The sequence below is a fragment of the Gracilinanus agilis genome, chromosome 3 (assembly GCF_016433145.1).
Source record: "Gracilinanus agilis isolate LMUSP501 chromosome 3, AgileGrace, whole genome shotgun sequence".
NCBI classification, from domain to species: domain Eukaryota; kingdom Metazoa; phylum Chordata; class Mammalia; order Didelphimorphia; family Didelphidae; genus Gracilinanus; species Gracilinanus agilis.
In genome coordinates, this window is record NC_058132.1 from 297,117,049 (window position 1) to 297,142,184 (window position 25,136).

Sequence of the window (25,136 nt, forward strand, 5' to 3'; positions counted from 1 at the left end):
GCAGCGGATTCACCTGGATCTTGTTTGTGAGGCACGCTGTGGGTGGGTGAGGGCGAGGGACGGTAAACTGAACGTTAAGGAACTTGGGGCTCTTTCCCTCAAAGGGGAGCAATCCCCTGGGCCCCGGGACAAGCATAGACCCCCTAGGACCTCTTGCTCCACTTTTCCAGAATAGGAAGGGAAGTGAGAAATAGGATGTCTTTAAAATCAAGACATACATGCACGTGTGGAATAAATTAGCCCGCTGCCAGGGAGCTCAGCTCAGCAGCAAAGAACAGATTAAATCATTTTCTAGCAAAGGAACATGGTAGAAGGGGCTTAGGCTTCCCAGGAAGTGGTGATGGTGGTGGTGGATTCCCAGGTGCAAGGAGAAAGAGACTCTTTGGCACATTCTTTCTGGGTGCAATAACACATTTTTTAGCTAATAAACAAACATGAAGCAATCGGGTTCCCAGGCTTAGAATCAGCACCCACCAACATTTGCCTCATCGAGGTTGAATGATAACAATAAACGGTCCAGAATGACTCGGCCTCGTGCTAACAGATAAGAGTCAGGGACCAGAAATGGGAGTGTGAGCTTAGATAAGCTTTTTTGCTGAGAAATAAGTCCATTTGATTATCCTAGAGACCACGAGAGCTGGTATAGAATGAGCTGCTGGCTGGGGGGACCCAGGGCCGGGTCCCATGCCAGCCGAACGATTTAGATTTTAAGGACAATTTCTCCAAATCGTCCTGGGTCCCCAGGTAAATAGAGTCGTCTTCCATACTTTATCCCCCATACAATAGGACAACTCGAGTATATGGAGATAATTTACACAAGACATTTACTGGAGGGTAGAAAGAAACTACATTTATGGAGAGTTGATACTCCAGGTCCAGCTCTGCCTCCTTGCTTCCTCTGACTAGTTATCAAATCAATTCTATAAGCATATTTATGAAGCATTTACTTTGTGCCTGAGCACTGTGCTTAGTTCTAAAGATCCAAAGAAAGGCAAAAATAGGTCCTGACTGTAAAGGGCTCATGATCTAATGAGAGAGACAACGTAAGAACAAATTATAGACAGGATAAATTGGAGATAATCACCAGAGACGATACTTGCCCTAAGGGGGATTGGGAAAGACTTCTTGGAAGTCAGAACCAGATTGAAACATCTTATGGAGTAGTCTGGGCTTTACTCTGACAAGTGAACAAGAACCAGCCCTTTCTTAGTATTGTTCCTCTTCCTCATGAGTGAAAAACTACAGAAGTAGTAAGCCAAAGGGGAAACTGGTGTGTCATTCAGTTCTAAATTATTTCTCCCTACAACTGTCTGCCATTCTTCTGAAGCAACTCAATTGCTGCTTAGAAAAGTAAGGCGTGGATCTCAACTTCTTTTTTAGTTGATAAGCTATGTCTAGCATTTTCTGAGTACCTGTGATGTAAAAAGCATCGTATGAGACGCTGGAAAACGGCAAAGACTCTCCACTGAAATAATTTAATAATTTAGGTAGAGAGTCTATGAATATGGAAGACCACTGGTAGAAGGCAATATAGAGTTGTCAAAAGGTCAATCAATTAAACGTTTGGGGGCAGCTAGGTAGTAGCACAATGGATAGAGCACTGGCCTGGAACCAAGAAGAACCTGGGTTCAAATGTGACCTCAGACACTTCTTAAGTGTGTGACCCTGGTTAAGGCACGTAAACGCAATTGCCTAATCCCTTATTGCTCCTCTGCCTTGCACCCAATCCTTAGTATCAATTCAAAAGGGAAGGGTTTAAAAAAAAAAAAAGCACCAAGCATTTGATAAACGCATACTCTGTGCCAGGCTCTGGGCTAAAGTCTGGAGATTAGAAGAAAGTAAGACATGGCCCCTTTTCTCAAGGAGCTCACCTTTTCAAAGGGAAAAGTTCAATGTGGGCTGGAGTAGTCAAAGAAGTCTTCCTGGAGAAGGCAGAATTTAAACTTTTGTACAATTACCTGCAGTACTCTTTAAGATGAAACAAGAGAACTTGTTTGTTGGTCCTGCTGACCACGAGAAGGACCCAGTAGTTTTCCTTTAGCAAAAAAAGGGCTATTGCAAAGGTCTGATAAGAGCTGTCAGAGAGGCATCAAGGTGACTGAGTCCCTCTCACGTCAGGTCTCTCAATCTATTCTCTCCTTCCCTGTTGCTTGTGATATGCTCAGGTCTCCTTAAAACAAACAAACAAACAAAAAAAAAAACCCTCACACTGACTCACCCTGGAGGTGGTTCTATATCTCTCCTTTTCACAATCAAATTCTCAGGAAAAAAAAAAAAGTTTGTTTCACCTTCCCCTCATTTCTCATATCCTCGAGATCATGTCTCTTCTGACTCACACTCAGCTAAAACTGCATTCTCCAAGGAGACGGCTTATCTCCTAATGGCTATCGAGGACAGTCTCTTCTCAGTCTTTAGCCTTCTTGACCTCTCTGCAGCTTTTGATGTTGTTAACTACCTCCCCATCCCAGACTCCTTCCTTTTGGAACTGCTCCCTTGTGGCTCTCCTCGTGGACTGACCACGCTGTGATTAGCGTTCCTGCCCCACACCCTAGCAGCAGACCTCTCCCCGGGCTTTCTTCCCTCTATACACCCTTCCTCGGGAGTCCATTGCTATAGAGTCCACTTTCTGTCTGCAGATGACATCCAAATCGATGTATCCAGCCCTCCTCTGTCTCCTCAAAAATGAAATATTGGTTAAAAAAAAAATACTTAACGATGCCCAGCTCATTGTAGGTGCTATATAAATGCTCCTTCTCTTCCCTACTTTCCCTTCTTTGTCCTTTAATTCCCACAGGAACAAATGCCTGTCAGACATCTCTCCTTGGAGAAGCGTTTCCAACTCAACATGTCCAATTGGAGCTCATCATCTTGCTTCAAATTATCTCATCCATTCTTCATTATTTTATTCACCATCTTGGTTTAGACCTTCATTCAATTTTTCCCAGTCTATTGCAGTCACCTCCTCATCGATCTCCCAGTTTATACCCTCTCCCACCTCCCATGCATCCTCTTACATCCTCCTCCTCCTCGAGTACAAGTCTGGCAGATAGCGAAACAGCTAACTGAAGACAGAATGAACATCATGGGCAATACCGAAGCCAGAGAGAAGATAGCTACAAAAGCTGAAGGGCTGGACATCCTCGTGGAAAATGCTTTATTAGGTGGTTCAGATAACTTATTATTGGGCTGTCTAAACTGAACTTGCAGTGACTAGAGTGTTTGAACTTAGAAAAATTTTTAAGAAAAGTTCTAGAGAAGAGCCTCAGAAATGACATGAATGAGTTAGATGAGTTACCTCTTAAAATTATTTGCTTTTGACTTTGTGATTTAATTTTCTTTTTCATTGAGTCTAGAACCCTTAGGGGAAGATAATTACTTTAATTGAGAAATGTCAATTTGAATAAATTTCACAAACTAGAGAACCAACAAACAAAAAAGAGTGTTTAGGGGGCAGCTGGGTAGCTCAGTGGATTGAGAGCCAGGCCTAGAGACAGGAGGTCCTAGGTTCAAATCCGGCCTCAGACACTTCCCAGTTGTGTGACCCTGGGCAAGTCACTTGACCCCCATTGCCTACCCTTACCAATCTTCCACCTATAAGTCAATACACAGAAGTTAAGGGTTTAAAAATTAAAAAAAAAAAAAAAAAAAGAGTGTTTGAACCCAGAATGTCACCCTAACCTCAGTTATGCTCCAGGAATGCCAGAGAATAAATTTTTTAGTTCCCTCAGGTCCTGGATCCACCATTCACCCAGGTCTTGTTTTGGCTCCCCCACACTTGTGTTTTGGCTTCCTCCAAATGAAGCTGATCCCTCTCTAGATTCCTAGTTTTCAGTTCCTATCCAGGCAAACTTTATCTAAATCCTATATAATGTAAATCTTCCAGAGACTGGACGAGAAAGAGCCATGCTTTCTCTCTGGCTTGCTCTCCTCAGCCCAATAATAAGTTATCTGAACAACCTAATAACCCAATAAATGACTTTCTAAAACTTTCAGATTTGAGGGTTCATTCTTGAATTGCACCCTCCATAGTCCATAGACTAATTGTTGTTCGGTCATTCACTCATATCCTACTCTTCCTAATCCTGGGTTTTCTTTTCTTTTTTTTTCACCAGCTAACTGATTTTTATTTTTGCACTCAAGCAGACCTAAAAATTGGTTACATGTTTTAAATACATTTACATACTTACAAGAGTTACATCCTATATATACATGTATATGTACATATACAATGTTAGATACAGGGAATCCTAAGTTGTGGAAATAATAATTTTTAAATGTACTGTGAAATCCCCTTTAAACCTATATACCATCCTAGTTTTTGTAACTCTTAACAACAATAATGATCTTTTCTAAGCTTCCCATATTCTACGTCACCTTCATTCATTTCCAGGCCTATTCTATTTCTTTTTTTTTTTTTTAATTTTAACTTTGGATATTTTCCCATAGTTATATATTTCATGTTCTTTCCCTCTCTCCCAAACCCCCCCTAACCCTCCTTAGCCAATGCACGATTCCACTGGGTTTTACATGTATTATTGATCAAGACCTAATTCCATATTATTGATAGTTGGACTAGAGTTAGCATTTAGTGTCTACATCCCCAATATTATCCATGAGGTTTTCTTAACAGAGATATTGGAATGGTTTTGCCAAATTTCCTTCTCCAGTGAGTTAAGGCAAACAGAGATTGAGTGACTTGCCCAGGGTAATACAGCTAGTAAGTGTCAAAAGTTGGATTCAAACTTGGGGCTTCCTAACTCTTCGTCTAGTGCCCTATCCACTGAGCTAGCAGCCTAGCTGCCACCACAGACCACAGTATGTTCCTCTTCCTTGTGCTGGGTACAGAGTTTATTTTTACAGATAATCTGTGTTAATCATTGCATTTTACAATCACTTAGTATTTTACAACACCAGATTTCATGTATAAGTACCAAAGATCCTTGCATCTCTAGAAATTGTCATTAGCAATGGAACTGGCTTGGCATATAGTGTTTGTTCTTCTTTCCAGTGTTCCCTGCTGGGGGCTAGATGGGGCATCTGCTCGCAATTTCATCATAGTTGCTGGCCCTCTTCCCGATGACTTGGTTCAGGATTCGAATCATTCATTAAGTGAGCAGGAGTCTAACCTCATAACATCTAGCCTTGATGCTGACATCTGCAGCCAGCCATCGATTGGCACCTTGTCCAGATACTTTGCCAGGCTTCATGCTAGTGGGGTGACCCACTATAAGGTCTTTCTTCCTTGGGTAAAACTCCTCCCCACAGGAAACTCCAAGGAGCCAGCCAAGAGCACAGTTCAGTGCTACAGAAGACTTCTTCAGGCGCTCAAGGCTGCTCAGCTTCAGGCACTGGTGATCCTGCACCATAAAACCTTTCCCAGACAGGCACTGGCCTCCCCATCGGGGGCCTGGAGAAGTGACCTTTTTGCTAGCCTCTTTGCGGACTATGCTCTATTTGCGTTCCACTCCTTTGGGGACCTGGTGGACATCTGGCTCACTTTCAGTGACTTGGGAGCGGTGATGGAGGACCTTCCCCACCAGGAATCGAAGTCTTCTCATCTTCGGGCCATTGTCGATGCCCACAGAAAAGCCTATGATGTCTATCATGAAAAGTTCGCTTCTCCAGGTGAGTGATGATGAGATCGGGCTCTTGGGCTTCAGTGCCAAGGTAGAGAGAAAGCTGATCGGGCATGGATGCGCTAAACCCATTCGGGTGACTTTGTGCAACCATAGGCAAATCATTTCTTTTTTAGATCTCACCTTCTTCTGTAAAATGGGTGAGATTGAAGGGCCAGGGAATAAATTGTGGTGCAATCATGGAATAAGATTTCATAAAAAGAACAAATAAGAATAGAGAGAAATGGAGAAAGACCTGAGGAAATGCAAAGGAAGGACTAATAAGAGGTAGCAGATGGATGCTAGAATCAGAGGACTAGCCTGGGTTCAAATCTGGTATCTTGTCATTTTAACTCTTTGTAGGACCTTAGGACAAGCAGGTGGCACCATGGATAGAGTGCCAGGCCTAGAGTCAAGAAGGCCCAAACATGTATTAGTTGGGTGATCCTGGGCAAGTTACTCCACCCTGTTTGCCTCAGTTTCCTCATCTATAAAATGAGCTGCTAAAGGAAATGGCAAACCAATCCAGTATTTTTGCTAAGAAAACCCCAAATGGGGTCACAAAGACTGAAATGACTGAAGTGAGAACCTGAGGCAAGTCATAGCCTTTCTGTTCCTTGGTTTTCTCAATTTTAAAATGAGAGAGATTGGCTGTTAAATGATCTTGAAGGCTCCTTTACATTTCTGAATCTTATAATTATATGCATATTGATTAATGATTACATGCGTACTGAAAACAACCATATGTGGTACATATATGTATGCAGAAATGAAATGTGCAGGATTAGAAATGTCGGAGGTCATAATGCAAAAATAAAAAAAGTTTAAATTTCTTAAATCATGAATAGATTTGAAAAATATTTCTTATAGTTTGTTTGAGTTGTTTTAGAGTCAGTGTGGTACAGAGGAAAAGAGCCCTGAATTTGGAATCAGAGGACCTGAGTTAAAATCTCACTTTTGCCATTTACCTAGGTGGTCTTGGTCAAGTCATTTCTCTGGGCCTTTGTTTCCTTATGTGTAAATGAGGGATTTGAACTAGAGAACCTCTAAAGTTTCTTCTAGCTCTAAATCTAGATCCTATGATCTTCCAGCTATAATATTTTTATCAGGGGAGGGAACATACTTTTTTTTTATTTAAAATTTTTTAGTTTTTATTTTGAATATTTTCCCATAGTTACATATTTCATGTTCTTTCCCTTTCCCCCTAACCCCCTCTACCCCCCCCTTAGCCAATGCACAATTCCACTGAGTTTTACATGTGTCATTGATCAAGACCTAATTCCATATTATTGATAGTTGGACTAGAGTTATCGTTTAGTGTCTACATCCTCAATAATATCCCCAACAACCCATGTGTTCAAGCAATTGTTTTTCTTCTGTGTTTCTCCTTCCACAGTTCTTCCTCTGAATGTGGCTAGTTTTCTTTCTCATAAGTCCCTCAGCCTTGCTCTGGATTCTCGCATTGCTGCTAGTACAGAAGTCCATTACATTCAATTTTACCACAGTGTATCAGTCTCTGTGTATAATGTGCTTCTGGCTCTGCTCCTTTCACTCTGCATCAATTCCTGGAGGTCTAATTCTAGTTCTAGTTCACATGGAATTCCTCCAGGGGAACATACATTTATTAAGCATATAGTATGTGCCAAGCACTGTGCTAAGTGCTTTATAAATATTATCTCATTTGAGCCTTATAAAAACCCAAGGAGGTAGATGTTGCTGTTATCCACATTTTACAGTTGAAGAAATTGAGGCAGATAGAGGTTAAGTGACTTGTCCTAAGTTACACAGCTAGTAAGTGTCTGAGGCAAGATTTGAATTCACATCTTCCTGACTTTGGCACTCCATCCATTTCACCACCTAGCTGTTTCTAATCAATTTAGAAGAAAACGTGCAATGAGTGCACAAAGTCATAGAGAATAGCCTCTAGAATAATGAGCCAAACTAGGAGCAAAATTCTAGAATTTTCAGTTCTGTCCTGACCTTCTTGCGTCAATAATTTTCCTGTGCGTTATTTTTCTCATCTGTAAAATAAGGATTAGAATTCTAGAAGAGGCTTCCTATCTTTCCTCTTATTTCATCTTATTTTTGCTGACACCTAAAATTAACTGGATTAAAGTTAATTCTAAAGCCTTCGGGATAGAGAACTATTGAGGCTCCCAAAAGATGGAGTGGATGCTTATTTCATTTAGGAGAAGATGAGGTCATTGAGACAAGAAAGAAGGTAGAGATGGCTCCCTGTGACTCAGCCTCCAAGCTTCTCGACCACCAGCCAGTTATCCCTCCGGCTGAATAAAACCTCTTTGTTTGGGGCCATCACAGGACTTAGTATTTGTGTTTAAAAACATGTGTGTGTGTGGGTGCACATTTATCTACAAAACTGTCAAGGGAGTTGGGGTGTTAGGTGATGCTCTCCCATCAGGCACGTACTACCCTTGACTAATGAGGACATAATCTGTTAAATCTGTGTGATTTTTGAGAGAGAAGGAGCAGAGTGGGATCCTCCTGACTTTCTGCCAGTGCCTGTGCCCACAGAACCAACAAATGGTCGGCTTTAGTTCCCTGTAAGGATCTGTTTTTAATCTTCTCCCTCCTTCACCCAAATCCCTTTCACAAGGTCCCACAGAGTTTCCTTCCAGACATTTGGCTGACAGCCACAAACTCTTTGGTGACTGGGCTCTGAGAGTGCAAATATTACCCTGCTGCTTAGGACAGTAGAAATTAGAGTTGTAAAAGACCTCAGAGATTAGTCAGATATCTTCATTTTATCGATGAGGACATTAAAACCAAGAGTTGTGAAGGGACAAGTTACACAACTTTTAATGGCGGAGTCAGTGTTCAAACCTAGGTTTTCTGGCTTGACTCTGGGCAAATATCTATTCTCCTTCCTTTGTCCTTAAACCACATTTCATCAGCAACTTGTTCTATAGCTTCTGCCTCATTTTTATTTCTTATTCCCCTCCCCAATTCTTACTTCAATGAAACCTTTTAAAGATTTTTAAAAGTAATTTCTTTCAATCTTTCTCTTTGTTTCAATGATTAAATACCTCGTGTTCATTCCATCGCTATTTATTGAATGCTCCCTATGTACTCAGGACTGTGATATGGACCAAAGGAATTTTTTTAAAAATATTAATCAATCAACAAACATCTGTTAAACACTTCCAGTGTGGTAGATGCTGGGAGCACAAAAACAAATAAGAATCCCGACTCCCCAAAGAGCTTACTTTCTAATGAGGGAGACAGGTACATATATAATTATATACAAAATAGAAAGAGAATGCCTACAAATAAATACAAGGTGGTCTGAAAGGGAGGGCATTATGGAAATAGGTTTTGAACAATGATACATGTAAAACCCTGTGGAATTGCTTGTTGCTCCAGGAGGGGAGGGAAAGAATATGAATCATGTAACTATGGAAAAATATTCTAAATTAATTAATTAAGTGAAAGGGAGGGCATTAGCTCTTGGGAGGATTAATAAATGTTTTAAATGGGGCAGCTAGGTTGCTCAGTAGATCAAGTGCCAGGACTGGAGACGGATGGTTCAAATTGGACCTCAGACACTTCCTAGCTGACTCACCCTGGACAAGTCACTTAATCCTGATTGCTTAGCCCTTGCCGCTCTTCTCTCTTGGAATTGATACTAAGACAGAAGGTAAGGGTTTAAAAAAAGGCTCATGTTTCTGATTTCACATCTGGCCTTAGACACTAGCTATGTGACCCTGGACAATTCACTTAACCCTGATTATCTCAGTTTCCTCTTCTGTAAAATGAGCTAGAGAAGGAAATGGTAACTAACTCCAGTATATTTTCCAAGAAAAACCCAAGTGGAGTCATGAAAAATTGGACACAATAGAAAACAGTTGGACAATGATAAAGATATGTAAGATAAGGGAGAATGAGGAGTCTAAAGTAACATCAAAATTACAAACTTGAGAGATTCAAAAAATGGTGTGGTTCCCTTGGTAAAAATAATTAAGTTGGCAAGGGGAGATTTTTTTTTTGTTTTTAAGTATGTAGGAGAAAAAGTCATATTTGAAAGCTAGAGAAAAGGAACCAAAAAGGGAGAGAAGTTAAAATTTCAAAGGAGAATGATTGAGGCATCAATCTATTGGAGAAGATGGTAGGGGATGGGATAAGGGACATACGTAGAGGAATTAGCTCTGGCAAGGGAAAGAAGAACCTCATTGTCAGAGACTGAAGGCAAGGAGCTGAGGGTGGTTTTAATTTTAAGATATTTTGAAATGAAGAAAAGGGGAGAAGAAGGAGATTATGTTGAATGGCCTCAATTTTCTCAGTAAAGCTCTAAGAAACACGGTCTTCAACTGAGAGAGTGGGAGGAACAGGAGGGTTGGTTTGGATGCTTATATTGCATTTCTCTTCCTTTCTTTTGGTTTGGCTGTCAGGTGGAAAAGTGTCTGTGGTGTTAAAAGTTGAAGAAATCTCTGAATACTTATTGGGCTCCGCGTGGTACCCTCTTATCAAGGTAAGATCAGTGATATCAAAAAGTGATAGGGACGGCTAGGTGGCATAGTGGATTAAACCCTGGACTTGGAATTGAGTTCTACTCTGGCCTCAGACACTTAGTAGTTGTGTAATCCTGGGCAAGTCACTCAACCTCTGTCTGCCTCAATTTCCTCATCTGTAAAATGAGGGTAATAATAGTACTTATCTCCCAGAATTTTTGTGAGGATAAAATGAAATAGCTGCAAAAAAACTTAGCAAGGTGGCTGACATAGTAGGTGTTCAATAAATGTTTGTTAAAATTTTTAAAAATTAAAAATTGTATTGCTATTATCTAAGAAGATTGTCCATTATAATTCAGTGCCCAGCACGATGGAAAGTACTTAATAAACATTTTCTGAACTTAACTTGAGAAGGGTAGAGTCAATTTAGAGTAGTGCTGATTTTCTTCTAATAGTAATTTAAATATGTGTTCTTCTTTAACCATCTTAGTTCTCACTTCCTCAAACTGTGTGGTTTAGAAAAACAAAAAAGCCAGAACCCAAAATGAAGCAGTCAGGGCCTCTGGGTAGTTTGTGGATGGTTTAGGGTTCATAGCTATAAGTACTATTTGTTTAATTTTATTTCTTTAAACCTTTACTTTCTGTCTTAGAGTGGAAGCTAAGTATTGATTCTAAGACAGAGGAGCAGTAAGGGCTAGGCAGTTGGGGTTAAGTAACTTACTTGCCCAAAGTCACAAAACAGAGACATGTTTGAGGTCACATTTGAACCCAGAACTTTTGACTCCGGGTCTGGAACTCTTGTCTACTGAGCCACCTAGCTAGCTGCCCCTGTAAGTACTATTTAAAGAATTGGTGCGAGGTAGGTTATACATATACCATTTATTCCCATTTTCCAGATGGGGAAAGGTGGCTGTGAAGCCTTTAAGCACTTCACAAAGTGTCTTGTTTATTCTAAAATATGGTGACCATAATGACACAAAGTACTCTAAATGTGGTCTGATAAGAACAGAGGAAACAGGGCTATTGCTTCCCTTGTGCTGACTATTTTGTTTATTTATTTTTTAATTTTATTTTTAAATTTTTATTTTGAATATTTTCCCATAGTTACATGGCCAAGTTGCTTAACCCTGTTTGCCTCAGTTCCTCATCTGTCAGAGGAACTGAAGAAAGAAATAGCAAAGCACTCCAGTATCTTTGCCAAGAAAACCCCAAATGAGGTCATAAAGACTGGGAAGTGACCAAACAAGAACACCACAGCTTTCAAAGTTGCCACATAACACTGCTATATTGGGCTTGCAGTCCCTTAAGGTCCCCTAAGATTGTTCAGTGTTTTTTTTAAATATGAACTACTTTTATCTACATCTCTTCTGTCCTCTAGTTGTGGAGCTGATTTTTTAAACTTTACATTCACCCCATTTAAATTTCTTCTTGTTCTTTTTCTTCCTCACTGATCTGACCCCCTTAGTCAAAATGCTTTGGGTCTCATTAGCCAATTATTTCCAGATTCACCTAACTATATTTTAGAGGGAGAAAATACAACAAAAATGAATTTTGACCCCCAAATCTGTAAGACAGAAGGAAAAAAAGATAAAAACAGAGGAGTAAGAGTAGATAAAGGGAAAAGGCTAAATTTAGGCTTGGCCATCATAACAGATAGTATTATATAGCTAGCTATAAGATAGCAGATGGCAGACACTCTGTAAATACTGATGATGAAACTGAATTTAGAAGGCAATATGGAGTCAGTCAGCATACTTATTAGGGTCCATAGAACATGTGGAACTTAATTGGTGCTAGGGGTATATAATGAAGATTAATCATGGTCTTTGTCCTCAAGGACTAGATAAATTGAATAGACAAGGCAATCTGGAGAAGTATCTGATCAAAATAAGTCTATAATTACAGTGGTTGATAAGTTCATGGAAAGGCAAGAGGTCAAGTGCTGTGCTCATGGACTGCTGGAGTAGGGATAGAGAGGGATAGGACTAATTAGGAAAAGCTTCCTAAAAATGTGACCTTAATTTGTATTTTAAAAAAACACACACACGACCCTTATTTTCTTTCTTAATATCGATTCTAAGAAGAGCAGTGAGGGCTAGGCAATCAGAATTAAGTGACTTGCCCAGAATCGCACAGTGAGGAAGTGTCTGAGGTCAGATTTGAACCCTGCTCCAGGTTTGGTTCTCTATCCACACTGTTACCTAGCTGCCCCCTTGATTTGTATTCTAAAAAAGTAATGGGACAATTTGCAAGAAATGACCACTGGAAGTGGGCATATCACCTGCACTGGCTCCTGAAGACAATGGCCCCAGAAGTCACGGGGCTTTGAGATTCCCCATGTGCCCTAATACAGTGGGCTAAATGTTTTAAATTCTTTTTTCAAATCAAATTTGAAAGGGAAACTGTCCCTTTCATCATTTCTAAGGGCCCAATAGTATCCTATTCCATTCCTATGCCACTGTTTGTTCAGCCATCCTCTAACTAATGAAGCCCCGCTCAGTGATCTTGGATCCATTATTGACCACTGGAATTGGCCCCAGTCCTCTCTCGTCTGGTCTGGACATCCTGCCTCATTTGCCCTCCTTTTACTCGTTGTCCTCTGCCAGCATTTAGGGCTCCCAAGCACTAGCATCCTAACGATTGTTTGCTTGTTTATAGGATTCCATCGATTTCCTTTCTCTTGATTTGCTGAGTGATTGCCAAAGCGAGGCAGGTCCACCCCAGGAGCTGAGTGAACTGCAGGTAACTGGAGTGCTTTTTCATCCTGATGATGAATGGAGTGGGTTTCTGAGAGTCTATTAGATATTTAAGGTTCCAACTAACACAGCCAATCAACAAACCAGGATTAATAACAGCAAAAATATTAGCATTTTATTTATATAGCTATGCAGTAACATATGTAGCATTTTTATGTACCAAGCTCTATGCTAAAAGCTTACAAATACTGGCTCATTTGAGCCTTACAATAACCCTGAGAGGTAGGTGCTATTATTATCCCCATTTTTATTTAAAAATTTTTTTTATTTTGAATATTTTCCCCTAGTTACATATTTCATGCTCTTTCCCTCTCCCCCAATCGCCCCTTAGCCGACGCACAATTCCACTGGGTTTTACATGTATCATTGATAAAGACCTAATTCCATATTATTGATAGTTGGACTAGAATTATCGTTTAGTGTCTTCATCCTCAATAATATCTCCATCAGCCCATGTGTTCAAGTAGTTTTTTTTTCTTCTGTGTTTATCCTCCCACAGTTCTTCCTCTGAATGTGGCTAGTTTTCTTTCTCATAAATCCCTCAGAATTGTCCTGGGTCATTGCATCGCTGCTAGTACAGGAGTCCATAACATTCGATTTTACCACAGTGTATCAGTCTCTGTGTACAATGTTCTTCTGGTTCTGCTCCTTTCATTCTGCATCAATTCCTGGAGGTTGTTCCAATTCACATGGAATTCCTCCAGTTCATTATTCCTTTTAGCACAATAGTATTCCATCACTAACAGATACTATTATCCGCATTTTAACAGTTGAGGAAACTGAAGAAAATGAATAAAGTGATTTGCAGTGTCACACAGCTAGTGTCTGAGGCTAAATTTGAACTCAGATCTTCATGACTCCAGGCTTGTTGCTCTCTCCACTGTACCACTGCATAGGATGAATTTTCAATGACAAAGCAAATTTCTCATTTCAAAATGGAGATTTGGGGGCAGCTGGGTGACTCAGTGGATTGAGAGCCAGGCCTAGAGATGGGAGATCTGGGTTCAAATTTGGCCTCATATTCTTCCTAGCTGTTTGACCCTGGGCAAGTTCACATAACCCCCATTGCCCAGCCCTTACTGCTCTTCTCCTTAGAACCAATATACATTATTGATTCCAAGATGGAAGGTAAGGGTTTTTAAAAACAAGAAATACAAAAGAGATCTGCTTGAAATATTACTAGTGATGATGTGACTAAATTACTAGAAATGCTATTATTTAGAAATTAGAAACCATAGTGCCTCTAAATATAAATATGGATCCCAAGAGGATTATTCCTTGACTAATTATAACAATGAGTAATAATCCTTCTGGGATCCATGTTTATATTTACAGGCACTATGGAATATATTGAGTTTGTTTAATTATTGAATTATTTTAGTGCTTTTAAATATAAAATTGGATCTCAGGAGGATTATTATTTGATTAATTATTACTATGAGTAGTAATCCTCTTGGAATCCATATTTGTATTTACAAGCACTATAGTATATATTGAATTTGTCTCATTATTTAGTGAATTATTATTAGTGCCTAGATGATTATTATTCTTAGAATACATATTTGTATTTAGAAGCACTGTGATATATGTTTAATTTGCCTGGAAATAAAGTCTAGAATACCTGGGGTTTGAATTCTATGTCAGACATTTAGTAGTTATATAACCTTGGGTATATCACTTAGCCTCTTTGGGGCTCAATTTCCCCTTCTCTAAAATGAGGGAAGTGGATTCAATGTCGAGGTGAGTTCTCTCATTCTTGTTTGCCCCAGCCCTAGCCCCATTCTCATTCACGATGGTAAATATCTTAATTCTGAACTTTGATGTCATGGCTAACTCATTTGCCTTTCCAGATCCTTGGGCCCTTCCCTATTCTCAGTCACATACACTGTCTATACTTTGGACTTTCTCCTGACCTCTTGGGTCCCTGATTCTTTGACATTTTTGGACCAGAGAGCGCTAGCTGCTCCTGGGCCTTTTTCTTGCTCCTTGCCTGGTCCTCACCTTCTGGGCTCTCATCATCCTTAATCCTTAGCTCATCTCTCTGGGTCTAAGCCCCAGCCTTTCCCTTGGTGACCATTTGTGCCCCTGCTGGCCATGAGTCAGGCAGTGACGAGTACATAGGCTTTTTGCCTCATATTTTACCACCCTCCAGGCGCCAAAGGCAATGGCTTAAAAAAAAAAAAAAAAAAAAGGTATTGAAGTTCTGGTTTATCAAATCCCTCCTGACCCATGCGGTCAGAGTCTCAACTTGCCTAAAGTAATGAACTGATAAATGACAAACCCAAGCCTGGCTGAGATGTTTGTCACCACTCTTCATTGTCAACAAGCATCAGCATCCCCAGCAAGCTCAGGGAGACAGCTCAGCCAAGATAATGGATGTAACAATGATGAGAAGCATTCCCTCTCTGTATGAGAAGAGGATGCTTCTGACTCAGTCTCTGGGAAAGCCTCTCTGAGCTGTTGTTCCAGGAGTGGTGGGCTAGAGTGAACCATTCTCACCCTCCTGCAATCAAGACTCCATGTAGGGGACATGACTGACCAGATCTGGGACACAGACCAGCACCCTGATCTGGGAAAGGTTGTAACTGAACTGAATTAAAAAAAAAAAAATCCTTACCTTCTGCCTTAGAATCAACATTACAGAATCAGTTCCAAGGCAGAAGAGTGGTAAGGACTAGGCCAGTGATGGTGAACCTATGGCATGGGTGCCAAAGAGGGCATGCAGAGCACTCTCTGTCCGCAGAAGGCTGCCCTTTCCCTCCCCCACCCAGTTTGTTACTAGAAAAGCAGAGGAACTTGGGCAGGGTCTCCTGATGACATTTTTTCATACTCTCTGCCCCTCTGACGAGCAGCCCAATAGGAGGGCTTTCTCCCTCCCCTGTGTGGGCTAAGGGGGGGAGGGCAGGCCACACCCAGCACTCGATGGGGGAGGGGCACATCAGGTGGTCACAGCACTTGGTGGGGGGCATTTGAACCTAGTACCTCTGTCTCCAGGTTTGGCTCTCTACCCACTGAGTCACCTAGCTGCCCTGTGTGAACTGAATTTTAAACTGGTTTAGGTTTGAATGAAATGCACAGGGTTGGGCTTTTACTCATCCACTAGGCAGGCAGTTTCCAAAGAAAGATTCCTGTATCACCAGTGGGGTGAACAGTGTGGCCCCAAGGTTAGAAGTTAGAAAGATGGATGCCATAATAGCCCATAGGGCTAATCCTTTTCTGACACCGCCTCACCCTCTTAAGGCATCATAGACCCACGACCTCTGCTGAGCCCAGCGCTGCCCCCTCTACCCCCCTCAGACCCCCCACCAGCAGCTGCTTGAGCACAACCCCGCTCCCCCCCCCATGCCTGATTGAGGCAGGCTGGTCCAAGACAGGGGCACATCTGTCCCCCCAAAATCCCCCACAAATGTCCTAGTTCCGCCATTACTGCTTTTCTCGTCCCCCCAAGTAAGCAACCAGGTATCTCTGGCCCCACCGTCCGCAATCTGATTGCTCAGTCCCCTCCTATCCCTCCGCACAGCCGCCATCGCTCCCAGGAGCCTCCCAGGCGCCATCCCTGCCCTCAGGAAGGCTGGCCTGAGCCGCCTCGCCTCGTGGGCTGACCGGTCTTTGTTCCTTGGCAGGCCATCCATCCCGCCGTGGATGTGCTCATCTTCCGCCTACAGCTCCGCCACTGCGCCCCCTCGAGGGAGAAGTCTGCCCGGCTCCTATTTGACACGCTGGAAGGTGGGTAGGAGAGGCTCCGGGAGGCTTTCCTGTGGGTTGCCCCCGCCCACGCTGGCTCAGGGAGCGCTGAGGGCTGGGAAGCCTGTGGGTGGGAAGGGCTGAGGTCAGAAGGGAAAGATGGCCCACTGGGCTGCTGAATCTGGGGCCAGACTGCGCTTCCTCTCCTTTCCCCTTCCCGCACCTGCCCTATGCACCAGGGGCGGAGAGGGGGAGGCTGGGGGGTCCCCCCAACCTCTCACAGCACCCAGATTGGCGTCCCCTGGGGCAGCACGGATGCCATTCTGTTGAACCAAGAATCAGGAGACCAGGCTCCCGTTCTAAGACCCAAGTCTGCGAGCCTCAATTTCCTCCTCTGTCCAGTGGGAATAATAGCTACCCTGTCCCCCTCCCAGGGCTGCTGTGATCAAAGAATGGTAGCTCCCTTTTACAGGGCACCTAAAGGTACAAAGCACTGTCCTTAGTCCCAAGGGGAGGCGGAGCAAAGCCTCCTTGCCCAATTGACAGATGAGGAAACTGAGGCAAACAGGGTTAAAGAACTTGCCCAGGACTACACAGCTAGTGGTTTACCATTTTCTTCTCCAGATCTTTTGACAGATGAGGAAACTGAGGCAAACGGTGATTTGACTTTCCCAGTGGCACAAGGCTGGTGGTTTGCCATTTCCTTCTCCAACTCATTTTATAGATGAGGAAACGGAGGCAAACAGGGTTAAAGAACTTGCTTTGCCATTTCCTTCTCCAGATCCTTTGACAGATGAGGAAAATGAGGCAAACAGGGTTAAAGAACTTGCCCAGGACTACACAGCTAGTGGTTTGCCATTTTCTTCTCCAGATCTTTTGACAGATGAGGAAACTGAGGCAAACCAGGTGAAGTGACTTTCCCAGTGGCACAAGGCTGGTGGTTTGTCATTTCCTTCTCCAGCTCATTTTATAGATGAGGAAATGGAGGCAAACAGGGTTAAAGAACTTGCTTTGCCATTTCCTTCTCCAGATCCTTTGACAGATGAGGAAACTGAGGCAAACAGGATGAAGTGACTTTCCCAGTGGCACAAGGCTGGCGGTTTGCCATTTCCTTCTCCAGCTCATTTTATAGATGAGGAAATGGAGGCAAACAGGGTTAAATGATTTACCCAGGGCCACAGGACTGGTAAATGCTTGAGACCAGATTTGAACTCCCTGATTTCAGGCCCGGCATTATCTACAGTGCCACCTTGCCACCAAATCCTTATGAAGGAAATAAAAGTCTCCAGAGATAAACACTGAAAGGGCGTTTAATCTGCTGCTTAGAATTTTGATCTCATAAAGCTCTTTTTAGGCACTAAGAAAACTCCTAAAGATGGATGCTCATCCTGAGGTTGGTTTGCATGTATGGCTAACCAGGCTTCTTGTCTTACAGCCATAAATAAAGACCAAGTGCTGACCATTGGGTTTGATGTCAATGAATTCTTAGAGTGTCCTTCTGGTGCCAAGGAAAGGTAAGGCCAATTTTCTTCTGGCTGACGTGCTCGTGGCTGCTAGCTTTTCCCCACTTTTTACTTCATTTCTTTTCTCTTCCAGAAAGTGAGGGACTGACCGTGGGAACTTGTCCTGTGGGGATTCTTAGCAGGGACTCTGGACTCTGGAATACCTAGGTTCAAATCCTGACCCAGATACTTACAAATAGCAACATGATCCTGGGCAAGTCACTTAACCCTTCCATGTCTCAGTTTCCTCACCTGCAAAATTAGGGTCTGTCCTATATGATCTCATGGTTTGTGGCAGCCAGGTAGGCAAAGGTGGCATAAACAACTTACACTGGTCAAGTGAATTTCGGTTCTGTGTTGTTTATATTAACAAACCAGAAATCATCTAGTGGTTTGGGTTTGGATCTCTAGGTCTAAGCACTCTGATGGCAGTCTGATGGAGAGGGCTCTGAGCCAGCAGAACTGGCTCTCTGACTCGTGCCAAGACCATAATTGTCTGAGACTCAGTGTCTCTGTCTGAAGTAAAGACATTAGAGGAGAAGGACCAGAGCAGTGATTTCACTGGTTTAAGGAACTATTGGAGGAGGGCACTGGCTCTATCACATCTCCTTCTTCATAACTTAGAGCTCCGAGAGATGCATAAAACTGGATGTCAAACTCAAAAAGAAAGGGGCTACTCAATTCATAAGGATCTCTGCCAGTGATGTATTAGCCTGCAAAGGTCACCTGTGACTTTTTTTAAAAAACCTTTAGCTTCTTGGTACCAATTCTAAGGCAGAAAAGCAGTAAAGACCAGGCAATAGGACCCAAGTGACTTACCCAGGGTCACACAGCTAGGAAGTGTTTGAGGTCAGATTTGAACCCAGGACCTCCTGTCTCTAGACCTGGTTCTCAATGCACAGTCACCCAGCTACCCTAGGTCCAATGATCTCTGTCTGTCTGTGTCTGTCTGTCTGTCTGTGTCTGTCCCTTTCCCTCTCTCTGTCTCTCTGTCTTCCTGTCTCTCTGTATTTCTCTACTTCCTCTCTCTGTCTGTCTGTCTGTCTGTCTGTCTCTCTCTCTCTCTCTACCTCCTCTCTCTCTATCTCTCTCTTCTCTCTGTCTCTCTCTTCTCTTTCTCATTCTTTCTTTCTGTCTCTGTCTCTGTCTCTCTCTCTGAAACCCTTCCCTTCTGTCTTGGAATCAATAATGAGTAGCAATTTCAAGACAAAAAAGTGGTAAGGGATAGGCAATTAGGGTTAAGTGACTTTCCGAGGGTCATACAGTTAGGAAGTGTCTACCATATTTGAACCCAGGACCTCCTGTCTCCAGGCCTGGCTCTCTATCCACTGAGCCATCTAGCTGCCCCTTAGCCAGAGGTTTTTAACCTTATGGTCCATGGACCCTGGATAGACATCAGGTTATCTATGAACTTCGATAAGATAAAAAAAACAACACACCTTCATTTTTCACAGACTTCTGAATTGTAGCACATCTTTCTATTGTGGATATAGGCAGCAAAACATTTTGAAGAGGTTTCCATAGCTTTTACCAGACTACTGAAGCAGTGCATGGCCCCAAAGAACCCCTGATCTAAGTCAAGAGGAGTAGAATTGGCAAGTTGATTAATTGGACTGCAGCCCTAGTCTTTATTTTAATTAATCTGAAACTGGCTTCTTTGGGGTGGGGGTCAGGGTAAAAATGCCTTTATCTAAGCACTTGATTGGCAGCTTGATGGGAGAGCTTGAATCAGGCATTAGGAGAATTAGACTTTGATCTTGGCCCAGCTACAAGCTTGTAGAATGACCACAGTGAGTCATTTAATTTCTGTGTTTGTTTCTCTCTCTTTAACATAGAGTTAACAATATACTTGCCCCCAAATATATTACAGCGAAGTGATTGGGACAGCTAAGGAAATAGTCACACTTTAGTCGGACAATGTCCCTCTTAAAATGCAATGCCCATAGGGCAAGAAGCAAGTGTATAGGGTGCCAAGGCTAGAGACAGGAGGTCTTGGGTTCAAATGTGACCTCAGTTATTTCTTAGCTCTGACCCTGGGCAAATCATTTGACCCCTATTGCTTAGCTCTTGTCCTTCTGTCTTAGAGTTGTTATTTTGCCTTTGTTTGAATCTCCAGGGTTTGGCCAGCGTAGACCAGGGTAGAGTAGAGGTCTTTTCAAGAAATTTAGCCACCATCAAAGCCATTAGCTTACAGGGACAGATCATGAGCATAGTATATGTGACTGATCTCTCTGACTTCCTTTAAGTCCCAACTAAAATCCCACCTCTTACAGGAAGCCTTCCCTAACCCTTCTTAATTCTAGGGCCATCCCTCTGTTAATTATTTGATATTTATCCTGTAGAAAGCTTGCTGTTGTATTTGCACTTCATTATCTCCTCCCCCATTAGATTATAAACTTCTTGAAGGCAGGGATTGTCTTTTGCCTCTTTTTGTAGTACTTGATACCTAGTAAGTGCTTAATAAATGTTAATCGTGCTGTATCGCATTGTATGTGTTGTTTTGTATATATGGCACATTTGTTGGTATATGTTATATATCTTGTAATACACGTATAACCCAGATTGAATTGATTGCCAGCTCCAGGAGGGGGGAGGGAAGAAGGAAGGGAGGCAATTTGGATCACATAATCTAGGGAAACTCATGTGGAAATTTGTTATTATGTGTAATTGGTTAGATGGGTGGATGGATGGATAGATAGATAGATAGATAGATAGATAGATAGATAGATAGATAGATAGATAGATAGATAAATGAAAGAGATAGATAAGTAGCGAGATAGATAAGTAGATAGAGAGGTAGATAGAAAGATAGATAACTAGTGATATGGATAAATAGAAAGAAAGATAGATGAGTAGTGAGATAGCTAGATAAGAAGATAGACAGATAGATGTGGACTGATATAGATGGATGGATAGATAGATAGATAGATATAAATAAATAGAAAGATAGATAAGTAGCAAGATAGAAAGATAAATAGTGAAATGGATAAATAGAAAGATAAGTAGCAAGATAGAAAGATAGATAAGTAGTGAGATAGCTAGATACGAAGATAGAGAGATAGATATGGACTGATATAGATGGATGGATGGATAGATAGATAGATGATAGAGATAGATAAGTAGATAGAGAGATAGAAAGATAGATAAGTAGTGAGATAGATAAGTAACAAGATAGAAAGATAAGTAGCAATATAGATAGAAAGATAAGTAGTAAGATAGCTAAATAAGAAGATAGAGAGTTAGAAAGATAGGAAAATAGAGAGATAGATAAGAAGATAGATAGATATGGACAGATATAGATGTATGGATGTATGGATGGATAGATAGATAGATAGATAGATAGATAGATAGATAGATAGATAAATGAAAGAGATAGATAAGTAGCGAGATAGATAAGTAGATAGAGAGGTAGATAGAAAGATAGATAACTAGTGATATGGATAAATAGAAAGAAAGATAGATGAGTAGTGAGATAGCTAGATAAGAAGATAGACAGATAGATGTGGACTGATATAGATGGATGGATAGATAGATAGATAGATATAAATAAATAGAAAGATAGATAAGTAGCAAGATAGAAAGATAAATAGTGAAATGGATAAATAGAAAGATAAGTAGCAAGATAGAAAGATAGATAAGTAGTGAGATAGCTAGATACGAAGATAGAGAGATAGATATGGACTGATATAGATGGATGGATGGATAGATAGATAGATGATAGAGATAGATAAGTAGATAGAGAGATAGAAAGATAGATAAGTAGTGAGATAGATAAGTAACAAGATAGAAAGATAAGTAGCAATATAGATAGAAAGATAAGTAGTAAGATAGCTAAATAAGAAGATAGAGAGTTAGAAAGATAGGAAAATAGAGAGATAGATAAGAAGATAGATAGATATGGACAGATATAGATGTATGGATGTATGGATAGATAGATAGATAGATAGATAGATAGATAGATAGATAGATAGATAGATATAAGTAGAGAGATAGATAAGTAGATAGAGAGATAGATATGGACCGATATAGATGGATGGATGGATAGATAGATAGATAGATAGATAGATAGATAGATAGATAGATAGATAGACAGAGATAGATAAGTAGAAAGATAAGTAGATAGAGAGATAGAAAGAAAGATAAGTAGTGAGATAGATAAATAGAAAGAAAGATAGATAAGTAGCGAGATAGATAAGTAACAAGATAGATAGATAAGTAGCAATATAGATAGAAAGATAAGTAGTAAGATAGCTAAATAAGAAGATAGAAAGATAGGAAAATAGAGAGATAGATAAGAAGATAGATATGGACAGATATAGATGGATGGATGGATAGATAGATGTATATTGTATATCATATAAACATATATGTGTGTATATGACATTTGTTGGTATATATAGTGTATCATGTATATACATATATGTGTGTGTCATATTTTCTACATAGACAGTGTGTATATATATACATATATATATATATAAAATATGTTGGGTTGGGTTACAGTTTTTTCTCCTTTCTTACTCTTTGTTATAGGGAATTGTATGACTAGTGGACGGGTGTAGATAAGGACATATTTGGACGTGAAGGTGCTTTTTAAAACAAGACCTATCAATACAAATTAAGCCAAACAACAATCGCTTCCTTTTCTTATCCTTTGGCAGGTATTGTTCGCTGCCTGACAATCTGACTGGCCAGACTCAACAGCAGGCAAAGAGCGGAGGGGCAGCCTCCTCTGGGACACTTAGGTCAGCCTACTGGAGAGTTTGGCAGATGTTTGCCAACCAGTCTGAGGCAGAGAGAGACTCGTTCCTGCACGACGTTTTCCCTAGAGGTTTTCTCTGGGGCGCTGCCACAGGAGCCTTTAGTGTGGAGGGAGCGTGGGCGGAGGATGGCAAAGGAGAAACGATCTGGGACAGGTTTGGACACCAGGGCCACACTGAGAATGAAGCGGTGCCTGACGTGGCCAGTGACAGCTACCACAAAGTCGAGCACGATATTGCTCTCCTCCGAGGCCTCCGGGCTCAGGTCTACAAGTTTTCCATCTCCTGGTCTCGGATCTTCCCAACAGGCTACAAGAGCAGCATCAACCCTCGGGGTGTAGCCTACTATAACAAGTTGATTGACAGTTTGTTGGACTCCCACATCCAACCAATGGCAACTTTGTTCCACTGGGACCTACCACAGGTCCTGCAGGATCATGGAGGGTGGCAGAACGAGAGCGTGGTGGACGCTTTTGTGGACTTTGCAGCTTTTTGCTTTGCCACCTTTGGGAACCGGGTGAAGCTGTGGGTGACCTTTCATGAGCCTTGGGTGATAAGCTACGCGGGCTACAGCACTGGGCACCACGCTCCAGGCATCTCCGACCCAGGAGAAGCCTCGTTTAAGGTATTTCCTTCCCACAGGATGATATTGCTCTGATCCAATCTGTGCTAGACGAGTGAGGATAGAAAGGAAAACAAAAAACAAAAAATGTTTCTACCCTCAAGGAGTTCACATTCTAATGAAATATCAGGAAAAGACAGTAAGTTCCCTCAGTACAGATAACATTTCTGATCAATCATTCCTAACATCCTAGTTCTATACCTGGAAAAGGCCTGAAGACCTAGTGCAACCTCTTTATTTTACAAATGAGGAAACTGAGGCTTATGGAGATTAAGTGGTCACATAAGTAGTAAAGGCCAGAAGTGGGATTTAAACTCAGATCCCCCAGGTCTAGAACCAACATGCTTTCACTGTGATAAGAGTTGTCTCTGTTTCAAAATCTTCCTTTCGTGGCAGTGTGACCTAGAAGCTATTAGTACTCTGCCATAGCTTTTCCCATTATGCTTGGCTTTCATTTAAATTCCATTCAGGGCTTTCCAGGCACAATGGCGAGTGACATAATCCAGCAGTGTCAGGCTTCTCACACATCCCTCAAAACGAACAAACAGAAAAACTGAAGAAATTAAGACGAAGGAAAGAAAGGGGGGAATCAAACCCCAAAAACAAAACCCAAAGAGGCCAACTCCACAATAACTCAATTAAAATGTTTAAATGAGAAAAGCAGAGTGTTGATAAAGTGAAATACAGTTCAAAAAGGACTTCTTAAACCATGCTAAGATGCTATTGGGAAATAGTCCTAGAGATGCTTATAGCTTATTGGAGGATGAAACTTTAAGGAGATCTATGGAATCAAGGTCTTCTTGCCTCAAAGCACACATTTTTTTTCCTGTCTCAAAGCACACATTTTTTTTTCCTGTCTATCTCTTTGAGAACTGGGCAAACCAATAGATCTTCAACTTTGGGATCAAATAAAATGGAATAGCAGTTGGATAGATGAGCATTTTGGGTGACTTCCATTTTGCTTTTTTAAAGCAAGTGACCCCCCCCCCCAAATGGATAGAATATTAGAACTGGAAGCAATCTTAGAGGTCATTTAGTTTGACTTTTTCATTCTACCATTGAGGAAACTGAAGCCCTGAGTGCTGAAATGGTATAGTGAAAAGATTCCTGACTTTTTTTGTTTGTTTAATTCAAATTCAATTTTATTTTATTTTCAGTTCCAAATTCTTTCTCTATTCCACCTCCTTCTTATTCATTGAGAAGGCAAAGAAAAGAAAAACCATTACAAATATCAGCCAATCAGTGAATAAACTTTTATGTGCCAGGCACTGTGCCAAGTTCTGGGATACAAAAAGAGGCAAAAGACTAGATCTACCTTCTGGGTACTTACAGTCTAATGGAGAGGACAAATATATACAAAGCAGGCTCTATGCAGAATAAATTGAAAATAACAAACAAAGGGAAGACACTAGAATTAAGAGGAGTTGAGGCAGGCTTCCTGTAAGAGTTAGAATTTCATATGGCACTTAAAGGAAACTGGGAAGGTCAGTAGATAGAAGAAGGAGAGTGTAGGCCAGTAGGTGGAGGAGAAAAAGCATTCCATGTACGCAGGAGAGCCAGAGAAAATGCCTGGAGCTGAAAGATGAGTATCTTGTTCCTGGAACAGCTAGGAAGTCCAAGTCACTGGTTTGAAGAGTACTTGGAAGAAGTACTTGGGTAATATGTAAGAAGATTGAAAAGGTAGAAGGGGGCTAGATTAGAAAGGGCTTTGAATGCCAAACAGAGGGTTTT

General features: G+C 41.3%; 1 protein-coding gene across 1 annotated transcript in view; it reads left to right on the forward strand.

Annotated features, from left to right (window-relative positions):
* Window positions 1-4,967: 4,967 nt before the first annotated feature.
* LCT (lactase) overlaps window positions 4,968-25,136 on the forward strand; it is a 46,383-nt gene continuing 26,214 nt past the window's right edge. The window contains exons 1-6 of the mRNA XM_044669129.1: window positions 4,968-5,625; window positions 10,022-10,101; window positions 12,740-12,823; window positions 16,461-16,563; window positions 17,957-18,035; window positions 22,685-23,408. Coding sequence (XP_044525064.1) covers window positions 4,968-5,625; window positions 10,022-10,101; window positions 12,740-12,823; window positions 16,461-16,563; window positions 17,957-18,035; window positions 22,685-23,408 — 1,728 coding nt within the window. The remainder of the gene's footprint in view (window positions 5,626-10,021; window positions 10,102-12,739; window positions 12,824-16,460; window positions 16,564-17,956; window positions 18,036-22,684; window positions 23,409-25,136) is intronic.